Genomic DNA, 22,248 nt, shown 5'->3' on the forward strand with positions numbered 1-22,248 from the left:
CTTTTACCAGAGAAACTACAGTCTGCTTCTCTGTAAAATGTTCTAGTTTAAAACATCTATGATGGAAATATTTATTCACAACATTTTAGTTGAAAATGTGAGGGCTTTATGATTTCTTTTTTAAAAGATGCAATGCGTGCACAGAGCAAATGAGATTAACAAACCCTTGGTTACAGAGTTTGACAATAAGTGTGGTTCATGTCATACTAAATTTCTTTTCAGAGTCTGATGGATAAATTTGACTTCCATTTGAATACTCTCCTGGCATTTGAAAATAGAGATGAAAACCATTTGCCTTTGGTACCCCCTGAAAAATTGGAGGAAATGAAAAGACGGTTTGTACCACCATCCTTTCACAACTGCTGACATCTTCGTGTATGAACACTAACATGGTGCTGCAGGCAGCAGGAAATACAGATTTGTAGATAATTTTTGACAATTAGTCTTTAGCTCTTGATAACACTTCCTTTGTGTTTTATGTAATAGTAATATAATACCATGCTAACATACTTCCTCTTTTATTTCCTGGGAAGATATGGTGGTAGAAAAAGTTCTGGAGTTAGAGGCAGAAACTGAGCTCTTTATCTTGGTTTTGGCCAAGTTATTATGTCTTTCTGCACATTTTCTCATTTGTAAATATAGAGTAATGGTAATCGCTCTGTTCCTGTCTCACAAGGAATACTAGGTGGAATGGGAGGAAGTATATGATAGCACTTAATAAACTCCAACAAACTATAAACTGAAGATTATTTAATTGGTGTTTGTCCACATCATCTTCTCTTTTCTCATTATTCAGAGAATGATATTAAGAAGGTATTAGCTTTAATAATGAAAGCTGTTAATATGTAAATGTGTAAAGTATAGTTGTATTCTTATATGGAAGTTTTCAAATTCAGTAAAATGTTTTAGAGATTAACATTTTATCATAGAATTTCTCAATAGGGGAATAATTTCTTCAGAACATAGTTTTGTTGGGTATTTTTATCTTAGAAATAGCTTGTTTATATCTCATCACAATATTTGTTTTACTTTAAAAAAAAAAAAAGAGGTGAGGATGCATCTGAGTTCCATGTGATTAAAAGAAAATGTTAAAGCCCCAATATTTTTAAAAATGCCAAACAGATTTTTCACATTTGGCCAGTCATATTAAATTAAATTCTAAAACTTGCACTATCTTCCAGAATCAACAACATTTCGGGGGAAAAAGTCATTCCACGTCTAGAATTTCATTACTATGAGTGCTCAGTTCTTGGTTTGCTGGAGGAAGTGAAATCAAAATTGCTTGTTTGGAACATCAAATATGGGAACAAAGAATCTGTGGAATTACTACTGGAAGACTGGCATGTAAGCTACTTTATTTCTCTTCTCCATGATCCTGGGTTTGCATGTTTCCTAAGCACAATATCCCTTAACTTTTCAGGTTCTGAGATGAGTTTTCTTGGTAGCTTTCAGTAGCTTAAATATTACCTAGAGAAAAAGATTATAGGTAGTCAAATAACAGACATCGAGAAGTATAAGAAGGAGAAAATAACGTTATTTAGCACAACAGAGGAAACTGAGTTAACCAGGCTACGTTACAAAATAGTTAGAAAAAGTTTCAATGTTACTTCCTTTAAAAAAAATTCCTATTTCCACCTACTGGGTATCTTGCTTAATATCTTTTCCCACTCTGATATATGGTTCTATTCAAAAATTAAATTTTTCTTAGAACATTTTAATCTTAGCCTTTCAAGTTTAAAGAATGGGCAAAACAGTATATTCTGTCTTGGAGGTTTTTCTGGGGGAGGGGTTTAGCTCTTACAATTTATAGGAAAAATTTTTGCAAATGATTTAAATATATGTGTTTATATGATAAATTAAAACTAAAGCATCCTAGCAATGTCATTTCTATAGTTAGGCCTTATTATCCTTCTTCCTGTATCTCTGTTTTTATTTTTTGACCATGTTGTGTGGCTTGCAGTGTCTTAGTTTTCCAACTGTGGATCCTGGGGCCACGGCAATGAAAGTGCCACATCCTAACCACTGGACCACCAGTGCATTCCCTGCTTCTCCATTTTTGGAATGAGGGCCAAAAAGAAAAATCCAAGATTATAAACTTCAGTGGAAAAATTGGAAAAACATGATGAGGAAATATTTATTTACAGTTTATGATTTAAACACTGTACATTCCTGAATAGGAATCATCATCCTAAATTAGATTTGAATATTTTAATTTCTCTTTCCTACTTTGATTTTTTGTTTTTCCATTCAAATAATCATACAGTTGGCACATAAGTGTATAATGAGTTTTTAATTGTCTGTTCTTCAATGGAAGACTTTGCTTGCTTAAGACACATAATAACTTGGATAATGGTATTTCTCAAGGGTCTGTGATAGATGATAGATTGTATCTATTTATATCATGCTCAACATACTTAATAAAAATTATTCAATATTAATAAAGACATAAGAAGAACCGAGGTAGAACTGTGTCACTACATTGAGATAAACTTTGTCCGGTCTCGTACTTGTATATTGCTAATACTCGTGTGTATGTTTCTTTGACCTTAAAACTATCTTTCTTCATGAACTACTTACCCAAATATGTAGTATTAATTACTGTAAAGAAATTTTGGTGCCTAAGCGCTTCATCAATGTTTATGTCTCTGTCTGGATTTCTTGACACATTTAAAAAAATTGCCAATATGTTTTATTTTCATTTCCTTCCCCCTAGAAATTTATTGAAGAGAAAGAGTTCCTAGCTCAACTTGAAACTTCGTTTCAAAAATGTGAAGAAATTCATAACAACTTGGGTAAAGCTGTATTTTCTTTCTGATGGAATGACCATCACTTAAAAATAACATTTCATTTGTTTCACTTTGCTTATGTATCTTAATGCTTTAGGAATTGGTTTTACATATATGTATGTTTTGGAAAATTCTTACATTCACTTTTAATACTGTTAGTATACATATTTATTTCACCACTGTCAATTAGTATGCAAATATTTTTCTTAGTATTATTTTCTTAATGAAAAACTGTTTTTTAAAATTGCTCTCTTGTTTTGTTAACATTATAGCTGGAGAATATCCAAATATTAGTAAACAGTATACGATGGTGAAATATCATTTTTCCATGTATAGAGAAAATATACTTAATGTGAAGTCCACTCTACAAAAAGTTCTGGCATGTTGGGCTACTTACGTGGAAAATCTTCGTTTACTAAAGGCTTGTTTTGAGGAGACAAAGAAAGAACAGATCAAAGAGGTATTTTCAGTCTTAACGGAATTCACTTAATTTTATTTTATATTTTTTCATTTTGTTTGGATATCCTCATTTTCAATCCAAAAATGAGAGACCAGGAATGAGTAAACAATTGTTGGAAAAATTCTCCAAAATATTGGAAAGAGTTTAGGTTCTTTCTCCTATAATAGCTAAAAGGAATTTTCCTCCTCATTGAGGGTTTTATATACACACACAGAATTTTATTGAGGTACAACCCACATACACAGTATAGCATTTGGAAGATATATTGCTTAATTCCTTGGAAAGGAAATAAAAGACATAGAGTACTGGATAGCTTATGCTGCTGCTGCTGCTAAGTCATTTCAGTCGTGTCCGACTCTTTGCGACCCCATGGACTGCAGCCCACCAGGCTCCTCCATCCATGGGAGTTTCCAGGCAAGAGTACTGGAGTGGGTTGCCATTGCCTTCTCCAATACATTTAAAATAAATTAATAAATTAGAAAGTTTTCTTTACATTAGGTGAGTACCTTTCAGTTCTAAAAGCTTTCTTACTTTCTAGAGGAAGAAAAACAAAATACTTCAGATTTATGTGGAGAAGTGTGGAAGAAATTGTGGTATAATTTATTATGGTTTTTATTTGCCATTTGTGTAATAACCTGTTTTATGATTTTTCTTTGAGGTGGTTTTCTTTCTTTCATTTGCTTTCTTCTATTCCAAATAAGTGTAGACAACCTCTCAGATTAAATATTTTCCATATAAAAGCTAACCATACTGAACAAAAAACAGGCTGTTCGTATGAAAGTAAGATTTCTAATAAGTGTATGAGTGCAAAAAGAATATTCGAGTGAATCATTACTTCTCCCTATAACCTGTATTGATACCCAAAATTCAAATCTTTGGCTTTCAACGGGTCTTCTGTCTTTAAAAGGTCTTTTAATGAGATTCACATTTCTTTGAAAAAATAAGGCTTTAAGCCTTGCAATTTCCAAACTCGATGCTTAGATGCCCTGAGCTACCAAAGAGAACTCTTGGGTAAATTTAAAATTTGAGGGAGAAAAGCAACATCTATCTGTTAAACAGCACACAAATAACCACTAACCTGTTTGGACCTGACTAATTATGAATGAGAAGTGTTAGGTACTTTTTCTAGCTTAGGGAATCCTTGAAAAAATTCCTGAGACACTAAGGGGGCCATGAACTGAAAAGATTTGAAACCTTTGCTCTAAGCCTGTCAGCTGCTTAGAAAAATAGAAGAACATCACATGCTTCTTAAAAGTCCAGGATCAAGAATGACGACAGCTAATGGCAACCCACTCCAGTATTCTTGCCTAAAGAATCCCAGGGACGGGGGAGCCTGGTGGGCTGCCGTCTATGGGGTCGCACAGAGTCGGACACGACTGAAGCGACTTAGCAGCAGCAGCAGCAGCTGCCAATTAGTGATCAAGGATGAAGAGGCAGCCCAACAGGGAGGGTCAGAATCTCTGCAAAACCTTCACACTTACTTTTGCTTGCAATCAAGCTCAGTGAAGATCTTTTATGAGTAATAGAAAAACAAATATTATGTCATTAAAATATTGCATTGTTTATATGTTATATAGGTTCCCTTTGAGACACTCTCCCAGTGGAATCTACAACACACTACTTTAAATGAAGTGGGAAATTTCTTATTTCAAGTCAGCAATGATGAAGTTGGATCATCTATTTCTAAAGAACTGAGGAGGCTAAATAAAAGATGGAGAAAGTTTATTACAAAACCTCATCCTGTAAGTTTTTGTTTTTGTTTTTGGTAACAGCTTCTTTGAGGTATAATTCACATGCATACAATTCACTCATTTAGTGTGAATTCCTCAGCGGCTTTCAGTATATTTAATGTTGTGCAAGTCATCACCATAATCAATTTTAGAACATTTTCGTCACCTCATAAAGAAACTTTGTACCCATTAGCAGTCACTCCTCATTTTCTCCCGATGTCCCCAGCTTTAAAAATTGTCCTATTCTGGGTATTTCATATAAATGGAGTCATAAAATATGTAGCCTTTTGTTTCTGGCTTTTTTTCACTTAGTGTAATGTTTTCAAAGTTCATTCATTTTGTAGTTTGCATTAGTACTTCATTCCTTTTTATCAGCAAAGCATAATCTGTTGTATGGATATACCACATTGTATTTATTCATTGATCAGTTGACGAACATTTGGCTTCTTTCCACTTTTTTGACTCTTACGAATGATGCAGATATAACCATTCATGTTCAGATTTTTGTGTGGACATTCAGCATAGATTTTTAGTTGAAATTTATTTGCCATTAAAGAGTAACATAAGCATTTTTGCCTGTTAGATTTCAAAGTCCTTGAGAACATACAGCAAATTTTATCTTTATATTTAATATTTGTTGTTGTTGTTTAGTCCTAAGTCATGTCTGACTCTTTTGCAACTCCCTAGACTATAGCCTGCCAGGCTCCTCTGTCCAGGGGATTTCCCAGGCAAGAATACTGGCGTGGGTTGGCATTTCCTTCTCCAGGGGATCTTCCCGACCCAGGGATGGAACCCATGTCTCCTGCATTGGCAGGCAGATTCTTTATCACCAGGCTACCAGGGAATCCCTATATTTAGTATAGTGCTTCATAAAAGCACATATTTAAAAAATAATTTTTGAACTTAAATGATTAAATTATTCTCTTGTTCTTAATAATTTGAGACTGAGGTGTTGTATGGGAAATTTTATAATGTTCCTAATAAACCCTAAAAAAATTAAATATGTCTCCTTATTGTTTTTAATCATATATCTTAGAATAAAAGATATAAACATTACATTTCATGACATTAATTTTTTATAGGAAGTGAACCTGCCACTTATGAAATTACAAGATGAGCCCTTTCTTGACAACTCTGGAAATATTCAGCCCTCCAAGGAAGAAAACCTAACTGTTGGTTTTTCAACCAATACGTCAAGCGAACTTCCTGAAAACCACAATCAGAATATTATGGTAAACAGTCATACCTTATGTAGTTCCTTTGTACTGATGTATGGAAATAATTTAACTTTGCTGTTTTTTCTTTGGAAAACAACCCATATTGTTGAAACATAGATAAGTAAGATTATTAGATAACACTTAAAGTATGGTCATTGTTCAGTAAAATGCCCAAGTGGTACCCTCATGCAGTGGTCATCAGTGCCTAAACAGTAGCCATAAGCCTATAGCTTTTATGGCTGTAGATTTATGGATTAAAATAAATAAAAAACTTAAAAGGAAATAGTAAAAGCCCTGTGCCTCTGACTCACTGAAGAGTTTGCAGACACACAGAAGCAGTCATGACTTCTGAGCTGTGGGAGTGGAGTTGCTGTTTTCTTCAGATTACTTCTGACTGGCACTCAGTTGTCCAGCTTTAGGCTAGCCTCTGGCCTGTCTTGCATCCTTTCTGTAAAATGGGGGGAAGTAAAATCTTTCTTTATTGCTGTGTTGTGTAATTCAGAGGATGACTTTAGATTATAAATAAGAATATGGAAAAGAAAGAGCAACAACAAGAAATCATACACATGTATGGTGTAGCACCTGTGATTTTGGAAATATGCTCCCTTCAGAATAATAACTTATACAACTTTAAAGAAATAAATTTATCTGGCTTTTGCCAGTTGCTGTGATGGAGTGCCTGTTTTCCCATCATTAGGAGACCTAATTATGGAACATCTTGAATCTGTGCACTATGCTCTTCGAATAGAAAAATATAGAATATTTTCCTCATACATTTAAAATGTGATCTGATTAAAAACAGCTTTAAGAATGTGTCTGTCATGTAAAGCTGTAGCATATCAACTTATAAGATACTGAGAGATTATTAATGGGAAAAGGCTTAATTTTATTGAAATTTGATTCTGATATTTCACAACTACTGTTACCAATGGCTAGCTGTATTTAATTAAATTGTATACCAGTTTTAGAAATGTGTTTATAGAGTCAATACTATAATTTTCTAAGCTCTAATCTCTCCTGTAAAATGGAAATAATAGTAACTAACTGATAGGAATGATATCCTTAAGAAGATTTTGTGAATAAATCTCTTAATTTTGAAAGTATTTATACTATCATAATGTATCATTATCATATCCAAAAAGTAGATCTTAAATCATTAAAATATGTTGATTTAGCACTCTCAGGGGGAAAAAAGCAATATAATGTGTTTATTTTTAATTTTTTGGCATAAAAGTTCAGTATGCATTTTAACTAACTTTTATAAAGATGTTATTAAAACATTGAGTTTAAAAAGCAGTCATTGTTTTTGAGATTTTCATTGTTAATTTAATGGTAAATGTTACCATTTTCTCGAGTGATAATTTTGAATGTTGTAGGCTGGGGAAGATCATGAAAAAGAAAATGAAGACTTTTCGGGGCCACTGAAAGTGGCTGAAGAGGTTGAGAAACTCACTGGACAAGTGGAAACCTGGGAGGCAGAAACCACATCTGTTTTGGATCTTCTGAGACAGCAAGATGATGTAGAGACCTCAGTGGAAGAATCTTTGCAGGTATGAGTGTAACAGCATTGACAAGACAGCTTTTGTGGCTGTAGGCTTATGGATTAAGATAAAAAGTTTTAAAGGAAATAGTAAATAAAACCACTGTTTGAATTTTCTTTGTTGGGGTTTAAAAAAAAAATGACGTGGAATCTCAACCTTGGATCATTTGCTGTGATTTTGCCTGAAGACAGAGGATAGAGTTGAAAACTAATAATACCTGAGGAGTTTAAATTCTTGAACTGATTTTCCCAGCTCCAGAGTGGAGATTCAAATATTCTCTTTCATCAGAGGGCAATGAGATGAGTAAGTGAGTTCAGTCTTCCTATAGCTCGGTGCAGTGTGAATATAAGAGACGATGCAATCTACTGTTGGAAAGCTAAACCCCAGTGGAAGCCACTTTCCTTTCTTACCTGATGCAGGAAGGGGGCTGCATGTTGTTAAAAAACTCTGTTCTGTCTTTATTCTCAGGCAGTTGACTCACTGAAAAGCAATGAGGCAAGAGTGTATTTTAATATCACTCAGTTCTTCCTGGAAAGAAGTTACAATTGAGGTTTTACTGAGTTCCAGCTCAGCTATGAAATTTATAGAGCATGTCATAAATTATAGCAAGATGGAAAGTTCTAGGAATAACGAATTATTTAATTCTTTTGAATTTTGAGATTCTTTTCTACATTTTGAAAAGGTGTATATGAATAATTTTGTGTTTCATTGTTTGTAAGAGTAATACCTTTCCTTGCTTTGAAAATATTATGTGAACTTAACCTGTGCCATCTGCTGGTACTTTTCTAATTTTATTTATCTATTTATTTTTGTAACTGGGATTTCTTTTAGGGTAATAAGTGAGTGAGAAATGAGAAATTCAGTATTTTTAAAATCAAAGGTGTTAAACAGTGAAAACACAAACATGCGGAAATATAATTCTGATAAGAAGTTAAGTAGAACTTATGGTTGCTGGGAGGAAGGAACTGGGGTAAGGGATACTTAGGGAGTTTGGGATGGACAGGTATACACTGCTATATTTAAAATAGATAACCGACAAGAACCTACTATATGGAACAGGGAGCTCTGCTCAGTGTTATATGACTTGAACGGGAGGGGAGTTTGAGGGGAGAATGGGTACATGTATATGTTTATCCCTTTGCTTTCCACCTGAAATTGTCACAACATTGTTAATCGGCTATGCTCCAATACAAAATAAAAGGTTTGATGAAACAAAAAAATGAAAAAAGGTAGATCTTTATTGGATCAAGATATATTGTTAATTAAGAAATACAAGTTGCTGAACAGTATGGGTAATGTGCTTTTAGTGTTTTAATACTAAAACACTAAATACTTTTAGTGTTTTTAAAAACAGTTGCTTTTTGTACTTTATACTTTTAAATCTATAGAAAAATATCTGTGAGCCCTCCTCTTAGTGTATTTCCTGATACATACAAAGTACATATTTTTTAAATGAATATGCAAATGATTGATTAAATGACAAGAGAAGGATGGGGAAGAAGAAAAACTTTTTCTTCACGTGCTGTACTTCTATTCTTGTTTTTTATAGGAACTTTTGTTACTTTTATAATTAAAAATAGAAAATAATTGAAATTACAAAGCAATGTGCTCATTTCAGAACATTTAAATAATTCATAAAAGTATAAAGTGAAAGTGTTAGTCGCTCAGTCATGTCTGACTCTTTGCGATCCCCTGGACCATGGATCCATGGGATTTTCCAGGCAAAAATACTGGAGTGGGTTGCCATTCCCTTATCCAGGGAATTTTCCTGACCCAGGGGTCAAATCCGGGTCTCCTGCTTTGCAGGCAGATTTTTTACCATCTGAGCCACCAGGGAAGCCCATAAAAGTGTAAAGAGGAGAATAAGAATCACCACAGTTCCTCTGTTCTATGATAAATAAGATCAATATTTCCATAATTAATATCACACAATATAATTTCTATTTTATAGAAATATACTACGCCACCTCTGAGTTGTAATTAAAAATTTTTACTGTTATTTTGACAACTGAAAGTGGTGCCCCATTATTTTAATTTGTAACTTATTTGGTTACATGTAAGATTGAACTGTCTTTCATATATTCATTAGCCATTTGTTTCCATGAATTATGTCTTTGTATTTTCTGAATTTTCTTTGGGATCTTAGTATTTTTCTTATTGAATTTATAAGCTCTCTGAATCATGACTCATTTTCATTTGTATGGCAAATATATTTACCAAGTTGTTGACTTTTAAGTTATTTTATTTTACATACAAAATTTCTGTATTTTTATAGTCATTTCTGCCTTTAAAGCCCCTCCAAACCCAGGGGGCAGATCAGTTTTCATGTATAATTTCTTCTCTTTCTAGTTTCATGTTTTATATATAATTTTCTAATTCATCTGAAACTTATTTTTGGTATCTTGGAAAAAACATGGTTCTAAAGAGATGTTTTTCCAACAGCTGTTTTCTCCAGTAACATTTATTGAACTCCTTTCTGATTGATTTGACTAAGTGAATAATTTCGCTTTAATGTTTATTACTATTCTCTCAACTTTTTTTCTCTCTATCGGCATTGTATTCCTCTAAGTAAGTGAAGCCGCTCAGTCCATGTCCGACTCTCTACAACCCTGTGGACTGTAGCCTACCAGGCTTCTCCGTCCATGAGATTCTTCAGGCAAAAATACTGGAGTGGGTTACCATTTCCTTCTCCAGGGGATCTTCCCAACCCAGGGATCGAACCTGGGTCTCCTGCATTGGAGGGAGACCCTTTAACCTCTGAGCCACCAAGGAAGATTGTATTTCTCTAGTCTTTATTGTATCTATGTGCTTAGTGTTTAAAAATAATACATAAAAGTCTATGTTGCTCAGAATCTGATTGTATTAATATAAATTTTAAAATGAATTTTAAAAATAACTTTTTTAGAATATAAATTTGCCTCATTTTGGATTAACAGTTAACTTTTTATGATTTCCTGATGAGATTATTAAGATTATTAATATGTTTAGCATATAATCAGAATATTTATTGTTATCTCACTCTAATGTGTTTTTATAGCATCTTATTGCCAAAGGCTCTATGTACGAAGAGCTTGTGTCTAGAATCGAAGACACTTTACAAATGGATGTACCACATGTTTCGAGTCAGGAGTCTCTCCAACATGTCCTCATTGCTGGACTTCAGGCAAAGATTCAAGAAGCTAAAGAGAAAGTCCAGGTCTCTCTTTAATATTCCCTATTTACTGAATTTAGTCTTTAAAACCAAGTAGTCAATGGGAGGGCCGGACGGAGAAGGGGATTGCCTTGTAGTTTGAAACTTTTTTGCAGAATATTAATTTTCCCTTTTATCTCTTTATGATTTAGAGCATGTTGGAAAATATCAATATAGTAAATAGAATATTCTTATGTCTAGTGGGAAAATATGAGTTGCTACTCAAGCTGTTTTTCAATTTATGAGTTTTCTAAGAAGTTGGGCCAAGTGTTAAGTTGACAATTTTTCGTCATTACAGATCAGTATGGTAAAATTAGTAGCTGTGTTGAAGAACTCAACTGATGTTTCCCGAGACCTGGATGTCAGGCTGAAGGTGGAAGAAACACAGAAGGAACTTGAATCATACATTACAAGGGCTGAGCAGTTACTTGGGCAAAAAGAGAGCCAGAGGGGACTAATTTCAAAATACAAGGTGGGGCTGTTTCAACTATCACATGTAGGACATTTCTCATTACCTCATTTAAAATCAAGATGTTTCCATCACTGTAATTATAATAAAGTTATCATAACTTTAAAGAAGTCCCAGTTTTATATATTGTTCCCCAGAGACTCTTAAACATTCAAGTGATTATTTTAAATTCAAATTTTACTGTAGACTCACTGAATGAATTCAGTGGTATAGTGTAAAAAGCATGGCTGACTCTATGACACTGAGCAAGAATTTGATTTCTCTGGCTTTTTTAATCAATAAAATGGACATAATAATTCTAGTCCTATTCAACTGCCAAATAAATGAAAACAAGCTATGTGAAGAAGCTTTGAGTGGTTAAAATTCCCCAAATGTAAAATGAAATTATTATTAAAATACTTTAATAAAAGTTACTAGGGACATATGCTTATCAGCAGTTAAAGATCCAGTAATACTTTGTATGGAGACAGTTTTTGGTTGACTTCATGGTTTGATAGGCAGCTTAAGACGGTATCAAAATCAATGGTAAAAACTACTATGTGTAAAATAGGAGGGAGGGGGGTTCAGGATAGGGAACATGTGTATACCTGTGGCGGATTCATGTTGATGTATGGCAAAACCAATACTATATTGTAAAGTAATTAACCTCCAATTAAAATAAATAAATTTATATTAAAAATAAATAAGCTCCAAGGATATATGTACAGCATAGAAAATATAGCTATTATTTTATGATAACTTTAAATGGAGTATAATCCATAAAGATATCAAATCACTCTGTTATACACTTGAAACCAATGTAATATTATAAATCAGTTATACTTAAAAAAGAAAGATATGTCCAAGCATATCTAAAGCAGAGACTCACTATTAATACTGGGAGGCACTGGGAGATATGAAATAAAAGTAAAACAAGGTCTCTACCCTTAGACATCAGAGAGGTAGAGAAATATATGTTCCTTCACTCATCCATTCAACATTTACCAAATTGACTGAACATTTTAAATGGGCTAGGCATTTTGGGAGAGATAAAAAGAAGTAAATCCAAAGCAGAAATAGACTACCAGACATAGAAAGCAAACTTATGTTTACTAAAGGAGATGGCAGGGTGGGGAGATAAATTAGGAGTTTGGGATTAACATATACATACCACTGTATATAAAATAGATAATCAGCAAGGTCCTACTGTATAGCATGGGCAACTCTACTCAATATCTTGTAATAACCTCAATATCTTATAATAATAGAAAAGAATCTAAAAATATATATATATTATATATATATAAATAAAACTGAATCACCTTTCTATACACTTCAAAGTAACCCAGTATTGTAAATTAACTAAACTTCAATTTTTGTAAACAAAGATGAAGTCAATCAGTACTCTGTGCTACTGCACCCAGTCTTTCCAGGAAAAGGGACTCCTCCAGCAGCCTCTCTTAATCCTCCTTGTGGCCTCTTCCTCTTGTCTGGGTTCAACCCTCTTTGGCTTTCTGGACTGTTAACCATACTGGACCCTAGCACCAGCTATTTCGACATTGCTTCTCCCACCACCATCTTATACTGTTTGCACCTTGTCAGCCACCAGCTTTGCCCAGTTCCCACTGTCTTTTTTTTCTCCCAGTTTTACTTCTGGAATGCTGAGAGTGCTGAACTGAGCTTGAGTCAGTGGTTCTTGCAAATAATCACTAGGATGGATTTCAAGAGGACAGATACAGTCAGCTGAGGAAAGAGGGAAGGGAAAGAAAAAGCAGAGGCCTCAGGCCCCTTCTCTACCAGAGGGAGGAATTACGGTGTTAGTTCTCATACCACTTTCCTCTTCCTGCCCATCTTCCTTCTGAAATCTGAAGCCAAGGCCTCCCCCTTTTTGTCTCTGGCATTTAGTGAAATAGTCCCATTTTCACAGCAGAAGCAGAATCCGTGCCTTGCCAGTTACTGCCCTGAGGCCCCAGGGATTCCTGGGACACATGAGTGGCAGGAGTTCCCTGCCTGCACATGGGGCTAGCATGTCTTCCCTTTCCATAAATCTAGCAGTCCTCACAGAGGCTTTAGAGGAGGTCCCTGGGGCTCAGACTACCTTTTCTGCAGGAGACCCATGATAAATATGTAATAAGTAAATGAACAAATCCCCAGCCTGCTTCATTGCTTTCTCCCTCAGAATTAGTTTCATCTTCTTGTCTCTTATAGATTTTTCTGCCCTTTCATAAACGCTATAGACTATTTTCTGTTCTGTTGTTTAGTGGTTGCCTAAGCCAGGTTTCTGTTCTTACAGAGTATCATTGCCAGGCAAGATCCTGTAAGAGTAAGTAAGTGTGAGATAAGGAGCAGGCACATTCTAGTCTATGGGACTGCCATTGTTGTTGGCCCTAAATAAGCCTTTGAAGTCTATGATAAGAGGATGTCGCCTCTTTATGTTGCAGCATAAAATGATTAAGCATAGTATTAAACATTTGCCACATTACCCCTACTATAAACTGTGTCTTATTGCAACACTGATATCTAATACAAGCTGATATACTCTTTAGACTGTATTACTTATGAAGTGTGGTCATCTGCTCAATACTTAAGAACTGTAGAGGATACTTTGCCAGTGGCTCATAATAATAAGCCTTTTAATTGTTTATGAAAGGGACCAAAAACTATTTGGAATATCGTAAGGAAGTCTCTGTCTTGGCCTCAAAGGTGTAACTACATTTGAATAATAAATATTTGCAGTTCTTTTCAAAAGAAATCAAAGCATACAAAAGGGAGATCACCTTCAGTCTACACCTAAAAGTCTCCCCTAAATCTTCAAGTAGTCTCCATGGAGTCCTTTCCTGGTTCTCCCTGTTAAAATTCTCTAAAATTATACCTGTTAAATTAGCTTTGAGAACATAGCAGTAGAATAAGACTTTCATGTTCTTGTTTGTGGGTTTTTTGTTTTTTTTTTTAGGAAGCACTGATAATTTTTAATACTAAAAGTCAGGCCAAGTATTTGAAAGCTGTTGAAGAACTGAAAAATAATGTAACTGATGATGTAAAGCTGTCTTTGGAAGAAAAGAGTAGAGACATCTGTGCCAAGTGGGAGGTAAGAACATGCACGTATGTCTGGGGCCTGTGCCTGGGGCTTATGATCCTGATATTGATCCTGATATTAATATATACCCATGTAGAGTTTCATAGAAAATAGGGGTAGGCTTTGGTGGCAGACAGACCTGGATCCAGCAGCTAATGAATGAACTTGAGCGAGTTGCTTAGCTCCTAGGAGTTTCATTGATGAATTGGGAAAAACCTTATTGCCTTGGCAGGATTGTTGCAAGGCTTTATATAAAGCGCCTACCACAGAGATTGTTTTTGCTAAATGTTATTGAGTATTAAATGTGTGTGTGAGTATATGAAGAGAGAGAGAGAATAAGGTAATTTAATTGAATATCTACTGTTAAAGGGTTTCTTAAAACACATTTTAAAATAATCTTTTAATTTTAGAACAATTTTAGATTTACAAAATTATTACAAAGGTAGTAATAATGATACAGAGAATTCCAGTGTATGCATGCCCAGTTTCCCCAGTTATTAATATATTAATATAGTACATTTGTCATAAGGGACTAATAGTACATTATTAACTAAAGTTTATACTTTATTCTTGTTTCCACAGATTTCCACCTAATGTCCTTTTTCATCTGTTATGGAATCCCATTCAGGATATACATTGTAGTTACTTGTTATTTCTCCATAGGCTTATTTCTCTATATTTTGTATATATTTTCTCCCAGTCTACCTCTTGTCTTTTAATTCTAACCATGTCTTTCACAGCTGAAACACATTTTTAGTTATTAGAAAGAAAAAAAATATGTTTATGAGTCTGGTATATTTTAAAACATCCTCCCCAAAGATATATGCATGAATCAGAATTACACATAAGTTCATTTCTATCCTTGGTTACCACAAATATTTTTATTTTTTTAATGGAAATCTTCTCAATATATCCTGTTTCCATGGTTAATATGTGTCTTTGATTTTTTTTTAACAGTCTGTTCATCATGAAATGTCCCTGTATATTCAACAACTAAAAATAGACATTGAAAAAGGAAAACTTAGTGATAGTATTGCAAAACTCGAAAAGCAAATCAATAAAGAAAAGAAGCTAATTCGCAGAGGAAGGACCAAGGGTCTCATCAAAGAACATGAGGTAAAAACCTGTTTTCATTCAAGTTTTGTCATCACTGTGGGATTTATCCTAAATGGTTTAGTAAGTCCTTGGCTAGGATTAAAACTGCTCTGAAAATTACCTCAGCACTTTTGTCCCCTGGGGATCATCCCTTCTGCAGTTCAAGCTCTATCTAACCAGAGTCTGCGTGTCTTGTTTTTTAGAAGTGAGAAGAATTCAGCATTGACTTAATTTTTTTTTTTTTTTTCGTATATCTCAGTGGCCCCTGTCCTCAAGACTCTGGTTACAAACATGTCACCCTCTGTTGAAGTTCCCATAGTTATTTTTGTAAGGACTCGGCATCCTCTGAAGCACAGCTTTTGTGAAAGATAGCAGATCAGGATATAAACCAGCCCGGGCAAATCTTATGGTTTTTGGTCCTCATCCTATTTGATTGCTTTCGTATATTTGACAGTCCCGACCCCTCTTTTCATTTAAACTTTCTACTGCTGTGGCTCTCTCAATATCCATCTCTCTTGCATTTTATTATTTTGGGGGAGATCCTTCTTTCTATGTGTTCTTCACAAATTTTCCTTTTTTCTTCTGATATCCCAATGCTTTTGTTTTGGAGTTTCTGTTTTTGGCTAATCTCATGCTTGCTCCAGGTGACTGTATGCACTTTGGTGCTTTAACTGCCCTCTCTGCAAGGAAAAGCCCGGATCCTTATCTCCAGCTGAGTCCTTTCCCCGGAAGTCCAGATTGTGTCTCTGAGCAGTAGATACCACCAGTGTTCTTCAGAGACCTCCACTTCAGCATGTCCAGAACCAGCCAATCTTATCTCGTTTCAAACTTTTCTTCCTCTAACACATCCTGGTTATGAAAGTCGTCACCGTCTCAGAACTCCCTCAGCCTTGGAGTCAGCTGCCAGGTCCCATCTGTTAATCTTCAGAAGAGCTGCTTGTTCTCCATCAGTGTTGCTACTTCCCTTAACCTGGGTAATTTTTTCGCTGTGATGGTGGTGGCATCATTTTCTGGTGCCGTCACGAGAGTGATCCCATTGAACCCCCCTTACTCTCAGAACATCTCTGAACTCCTCAGAAGGCCATGCAGGCCCTTCACTCTGTGGCCCCAGGACACGCTTTCAGTGCCCCTCCTGCCACGCTAGACTCCACGTCCTTTCAGAACATCTGGAGCTTTTCCTGTTCTGGCTGTTCCTTCTGTTAGGCATGACCTCTCTCTCCTTTTCCTTGGAGGACTCTGTGCATGTTCTTTCAACCTCTAGCCCAGATGGTTCCCTCATGTGAAGGGGGTTTTCTCAGACTGCTTAAGGCAGGTGGTGTCCCTTGTCATGCTGTATGCTCATTATTTGTGTGGTTACTGTAGGGAAGGAACAAGCTTGCCTCGACACTTTAAGATCTTTGGTTGGATCTGGAAATTGAACTGACAAAGAGATTAACAGGAGAAAAACATACATATTTCCTTGAATTTTTCTTAATGTGCGTTGGAAACTTCATAAGGGCATGATGACCCAAAGAAGTGACCGGAGCAGGAAACTTGTGTACCTTTCAGACAAAGAAACAATACATTTGTGAAGAATTGAGAAGATGGAGAAGTTTGGGATAGGGGTAGTGAAATGGTGAAGAAGTAACTAGGAAGAGAAGCATTAGCGTGCAAGGTTTGTTGCAGATTCCTTTGGTTCCGTCTCTGGGCTGATAAAACTGTCTCCAGTAAAAGGAGCTTTATTTCTTGCCTTTAGGCAGAAAAGGAGAAGCCTTTTCTGTTTTATTTTTTGACCACACTGTGCAACTGGCCGGATCTTAGTTCTCAAACCAGGGATTGAACCCTGGGCCCCAGTAGTGAAAGCTCTGAGTCCTAGCTACTGGACTGCTGGGGAATTCCCTCTGCATTTACTGCTGCTGCTGCTTTATTTATTTATTTATTTTTTGCTGCTCTTTAAAAAAATATTTATTTATTTGTTTGGCTACATCAAGTCTTAGTTGCAGCATGAGGAATCTCGGTTTTATATCCAGGATCCTTGTGGCTAATGAACTCAAGTTGTGTCTCATGGGCTCCAGAACTCTAGGGAGTCATAATGAAGAATAATATAGACATATTGTTGATAGTTGGCCCTAAAGGGATTCGCCACAGCCTAATGATGGAATGAAGGAAACCAGAACACGTCGCCCCAACATATGCCTCTCTGACACGAAAGGAGATTTTTTAAATTGAAGCATGGTTAATTTACAATGTTGTGTTAGTTTCTGCTATATAGACAAGTGATTCAGTCATATATATAATTCCCTCTGCATTTACTGCTTCTTTTTAAATAAAAATTTATTTATTTACATATTGTATATATTGTTCTTCATTACAGTTTATGACATGAAAATTATTTTGAGCTGAAGGCAAGTAAGAAGCAGAAAAGGGACTTCCCTGGTGGTTTAGTGGTTAAGAATCCACCTTCCAATGCAGGGGAAATGGGTTCAATCCATGGTTGGGGAACTAACATCCCATGTGAAGTGACGTAACTAAGCCTGCTCACCTCCACTGGAGGTGAAGCAGGAACTAGAGTTCCAGAGCCCATGAGACACAACTAGAGTCCATTCGCTGCAAGGATCCTGGATACACAATGGAGATCGCTCAAGTCGCAACTAAAACCTGACATAGCCAAGTAAATAGATAAATACTTTTTAAAAAAGAAGAGAAAAAACAAGAAGAAGTAAATGCAGAGGGAGTTTTATATATATATATATATATATATATGACTGAATCGCTTGTCTGTTTCAGTTGAGTTCAGTTCAGTCGCTCAGTCGTATCCGACTCTTTGCAACCCCATGAATTGCAGCATGCCAGGCCTCCCTGTCCATCACCATCTCCCAGAGTTCACTCAAACTAACATCCATCGAGTCGGTGATGCCATCCAGCCATCTCATCCTCTGTCGTCCCCTTCTCCTCCAGCCCCCAATCCCTCCCGGCATGAGTCTTTTCCAATGAGTCAGCTCTTCGCATGAGGTGGCCAAAGTACTGGAGTTTCAGCTTTAGCATCATTCCTTCCAAAGAACACCCAGGACTGATCTCCTTTAGAATGGACTGGTTGGATCTCCTTGCAGTCCAAGGGACTCTCAAGAGTCTTCTCCAACACCACAGTTTAAAAGCATCAATTCTTCGGCACTCAGCTTTCTTCACAGTCCAACTCTCACATCCATACATGACCACTGGAAAAACCATAGCCTTGACTAGATGGACCTTTGCTGGCAGAGTAATGTCTCTGCTTTTTAATATGCTGTCTAGGTTGGTCATAACGTTCCTTCCAAGGAGTAAGCGTCTTTTAATTTCATGGCTGCAGTCACCATCTGCAGTGATATTGGAGCCCCCCAAAATAAAGTCTGACACTGTTTCCACTGTTTCCCCATCTATTTCCCATGTCTGTATAGCAGGGACTAACTCGACATTGTAAATTAACCATGCTTCAATTAAAAAAATTTCCTTTCGTGTCAGAGAGGCATATGTTGGGGTGACGTGTTCTGGTTTCCTTCATTCCATCATTAGGCTGTGGCGAATCCCTTTAGGGCCATCTCTCTCGTCTTTGTTTCCAGTGCCCACTCCCACACCAGGCACACTGGAGGGGCTTATGAAAGAATGTGTTGTTAAAGCCACACACATCTGTTCGTTTCTAATCCTCACGGACTAATCATGTAAACTCATCGGAAACACATTTCCCACTTTATTTCCTCAATCAGGCCTGCTTTTCTGAGGAGGGCAGCCTGTACCAGCTTGATCATCACATGGATGTCCTGCGGGAGCTGTGTGAGGAGCTGACTTCTCAGAAGAGTCAACAAGAAGTGAGGAGAGCGCTCAAAGATTATGAGCAGAAGATAGAGAGGCTTCGGAAATGTGCTTCCGAGATTCATATGACACTGCAGCCCACCTTGGGAGGCACATCGAAAAACAAGTTAGTGCCTCATGAGAATAGCTACATATGAGGGAGAAATAAGATAAAGCCTTCTGTGAAGGCACATGACACTGAATATTATTTAGTCTCTTAGGCTTCATTTTTTTCTCCTGATATTTTAATATGCAATTTTGATTCCTTCCTAGGGGAAACACAGATGCATCTGAGAATGGAGGAGGGAATACCCTCAGCGAGGTGCCATCTGCAAAATCAGACAATCAGCCATCAGCTGAAAAGGTGTTAAATCTGGATAATGTGTTTTAGAAGTAAACCCAATAAGAAAAAATACCAAGAGTACAATAATCCATTTCTCATTGAGTGTTGGTTTTAATTATCTGATTGTTTCTATCAGCTGAGAATTCTCACTTAAATAATGTAAGGAAGATTGCTTTTCAAAGAATTAGAATACAACAAACCAATGCCAGGGCAATCATAACTTGATCTTCCCCTGAGGACACAAACAGTTCTTTCCAAAAGACCATTTTGAACCATTACGAGTACATGCTGCCTATGTGTGTTACTTTTGAGAGCACAAGAATGTTGAGCTTAATCTGCACAGATGCTTCAGCATCAGAGATGAACTACTTCATTTGTCATGTCTTCTTTTTTTTTTGTCATTTGTCTTTTTATCATTATAATGTCTTCTACTTTCTTTGGGAATTGGATTTTCTAAATTCTTGAGTTCTAGCTTAGTGGGGATTTGCTGTGAGTCCAGGCTGCCAGTCAGAAGGTATGGGGCAGGAATGAGGTGTACTTGTTTCAGAGGTCTGCTCCTCTGTGCTATGCTGTGCTTCTGTCTGCCCTTGACCATGGATAGCTATGTGGTCACAAGCAAAGACAATGCTTAGGGGTTGGGAGAACTCCTCTATCCTGCTGGCATACCAGTTCGAAGGTGAGAATCAGCCTGATAAATCTCCTGTGTCCTACGGGAAGACCTGTCTCTGAGCTAAAGTTTGGGGTATAAAGAATCAATGATATCCATTTGTATCACAAAACTGTTTATCTTTTCCAGGCAATTAAGTATATTGAAGATAGTATGTTTACTCTTCTGTGTATTTGCTTAGGCAATGGAATTGGTTCAGAATTTTAACCTGGAATCCAAGTTAAAGCCTCAACAGGAGGAAAGCATCATGGAGAAATATGAAAAGGGTCACAGTACCTCTATTGACAGTTTACTAGAGAGGTAAACTGTTTTTTAAAAAAAGATTTTTATTTGAAGTATAGTTGATTTGCAATATTGTGTTAGTTTCAGGGGTATGGAAAATGATTCAGCTATACATACATACATATATATGTATATGTTCTTTTTCAGATTCTTTTCCCTTATAGGTTATTACAAATATTGGTATAGTTTTCTGTGCTATACAGTAAATCCTTGCAGGTGATCTATTTTATGTACAGTATTGTGTATATGTTAAAGAGAGGTAAACTCTTTTAAACATCTAGAAAATCTAGCAAAAGTCTTTTATCAGTGCAGATATGGTATACTTTAATAAGTTTTTATTTTCCTTTAGTCATAATTTTTGCCTGTAGTCCAATATCTTAAGCAGAAATTCCCTGGGCTTTCCTCATGGACAATTGACAGTAATTTAAAAAATTTGGGGGTCTAATTTTAAAAATCAAGTAACTTTGCATTTAATTTTTTTCCAGGTATGATACACACAAAGACACTCTTGAACTTCACCTGCAAAACAGCATTGGCAGAATTACTTCTGATTTCTCTAGTGACAAGGAAAGGAGTAGTGTTTGTCTACAGGACAAACTGACAGATCTACAGGTAAATACTGAAAATATTACTAGAGGAGTTTTATCTTTTATTAGAAAATAATGCCACCATGGGGTTTCACTTGTGGTCCAGTGGTTAAGAATCTGCATGCCAGTGCAGGGGACATGGGTTCAATCCCTGGTCTGGGAAGATCCTACATGCCATAGGGCAGCTAAGCCTGTGTGCCACAACTGCTAAAGCCTGTGTGCCTAGAGTCTGTGCTCTACAACGAGAGAAACCACCACAACTAGAGAGTAGCCTTGGTGCCCACAGCTAGAGAAAGCCCACAGGCAGCAATGAAAACCCAGGGCAGCCACAAAGAAATAATACATAAAAATAAATAAGTCTTTTAAAAAATCATAAAAAATGTTTATTAAAAAAGAAAATTATAGCACCCTGCTGCTGCTGCTAAGGCGCTTCAGTCGTGTCCGACTCTGTGCAACCCCATAGATGGCAGCCCAGCAGGTTCCCTTGTCCCTGGGATTCTCCAGGCAAGGACACTGGAATGGGTTGCCATATCCTTCTCCAATGCATGAAAGTGAAAAGTGAAAGTGAAGTCGCTCAGTCGTGTCTGACTCTTAGCAACTCCATGGACTGCAGCCCACCAGGCTCCTCCGTCCATGGGATTTTCCAGGCAAGAATACTGGAGTGGGGCACCATTGCCTCCTCTGAATAGTACCCTAAATATAGAAAATAAAGACACCCTAAGTATTACACCACCATTTTTGTTGAGGTCCCAGAGGCTAGATGTTTCTGAAGAATGTTCTGTCGCCCATTTTGAGAAAGACACCCAAACCAGTAAAGAGTTTGGTTCCAGGTCCTAATTTATTGCTCATGTTCTAATTTGATATTTTATCAGATTAGAAGTTTGGATTGTGTTTGGGATGGAGATGAAAGCTTCAGATGAATTGGATGAAACAATATGTTTGAAGGTTATTTCAACCAATACACCTTCTAAAATTGCTCTAAAATTAAGGGTATATGAAAAATCAGCCACTCTGAATTTCTG

The 22,248-nt window shown here is 36.3% G+C and overlaps 1 protein-coding gene across 8 annotated transcripts in view; it reads left to right on the forward strand.

Annotated features, from left to right (window-relative positions):
• SYNE2 (spectrin repeat containing nuclear envelope protein 2) overlaps positions 1-22,248 on the forward strand; it is a 323,976-nt gene that overhangs the window by 105,891 nt on the left and 195,837 nt on the right. For all 8 annotated transcript variants that reach the window (XM_060418145.1, XM_042252596.1, XM_015097110.3 and 5 more), the window contains 15 exons: positions 223-335; positions 1,182-1,344; positions 2,714-2,792; positions 3,059-3,246; positions 4,824-4,988; positions 6,059-6,208; positions 7,570-7,743; positions 10,772-10,930; positions 11,223-11,396; positions 14,326-14,460; positions 15,406-15,564; positions 19,263-19,474; positions 19,621-19,711; positions 20,539-20,657; positions 21,125-21,251. In XM_060418145.1, the coding sequence (XP_060274128.1) occupies positions 223-335; positions 1,182-1,344; positions 2,714-2,792; positions 3,059-3,246; positions 4,824-4,988; positions 6,059-6,208; positions 7,570-7,743; positions 10,772-10,930; positions 11,223-11,396; positions 14,326-14,460; positions 15,406-15,564; positions 19,263-19,474; positions 19,621-19,711; positions 20,539-20,657; positions 21,125-21,251 (2,208 nt within the window). The remainder of the gene's footprint in view (positions 1-222; positions 336-1,181; positions 1,345-2,713; positions 2,793-3,058; positions 3,247-4,823; positions 4,989-6,058; positions 6,209-7,569; positions 7,744-10,771; positions 10,931-11,222; positions 11,397-14,325; positions 14,461-15,405; positions 15,565-19,262; positions 19,475-19,620; positions 19,712-20,538; positions 20,658-21,124; positions 21,252-22,248) is intronic.

Source organism: Ovis aries, chromosome 7 (assembly GCF_016772045.2).
Source record: "Ovis aries strain OAR_USU_Benz2616 breed Rambouillet chromosome 7, ARS-UI_Ramb_v3.0, whole genome shotgun sequence".
NCBI lineage: Eukaryota > Metazoa > Chordata > Mammalia > Artiodactyla > Bovidae > Ovis > Ovis aries.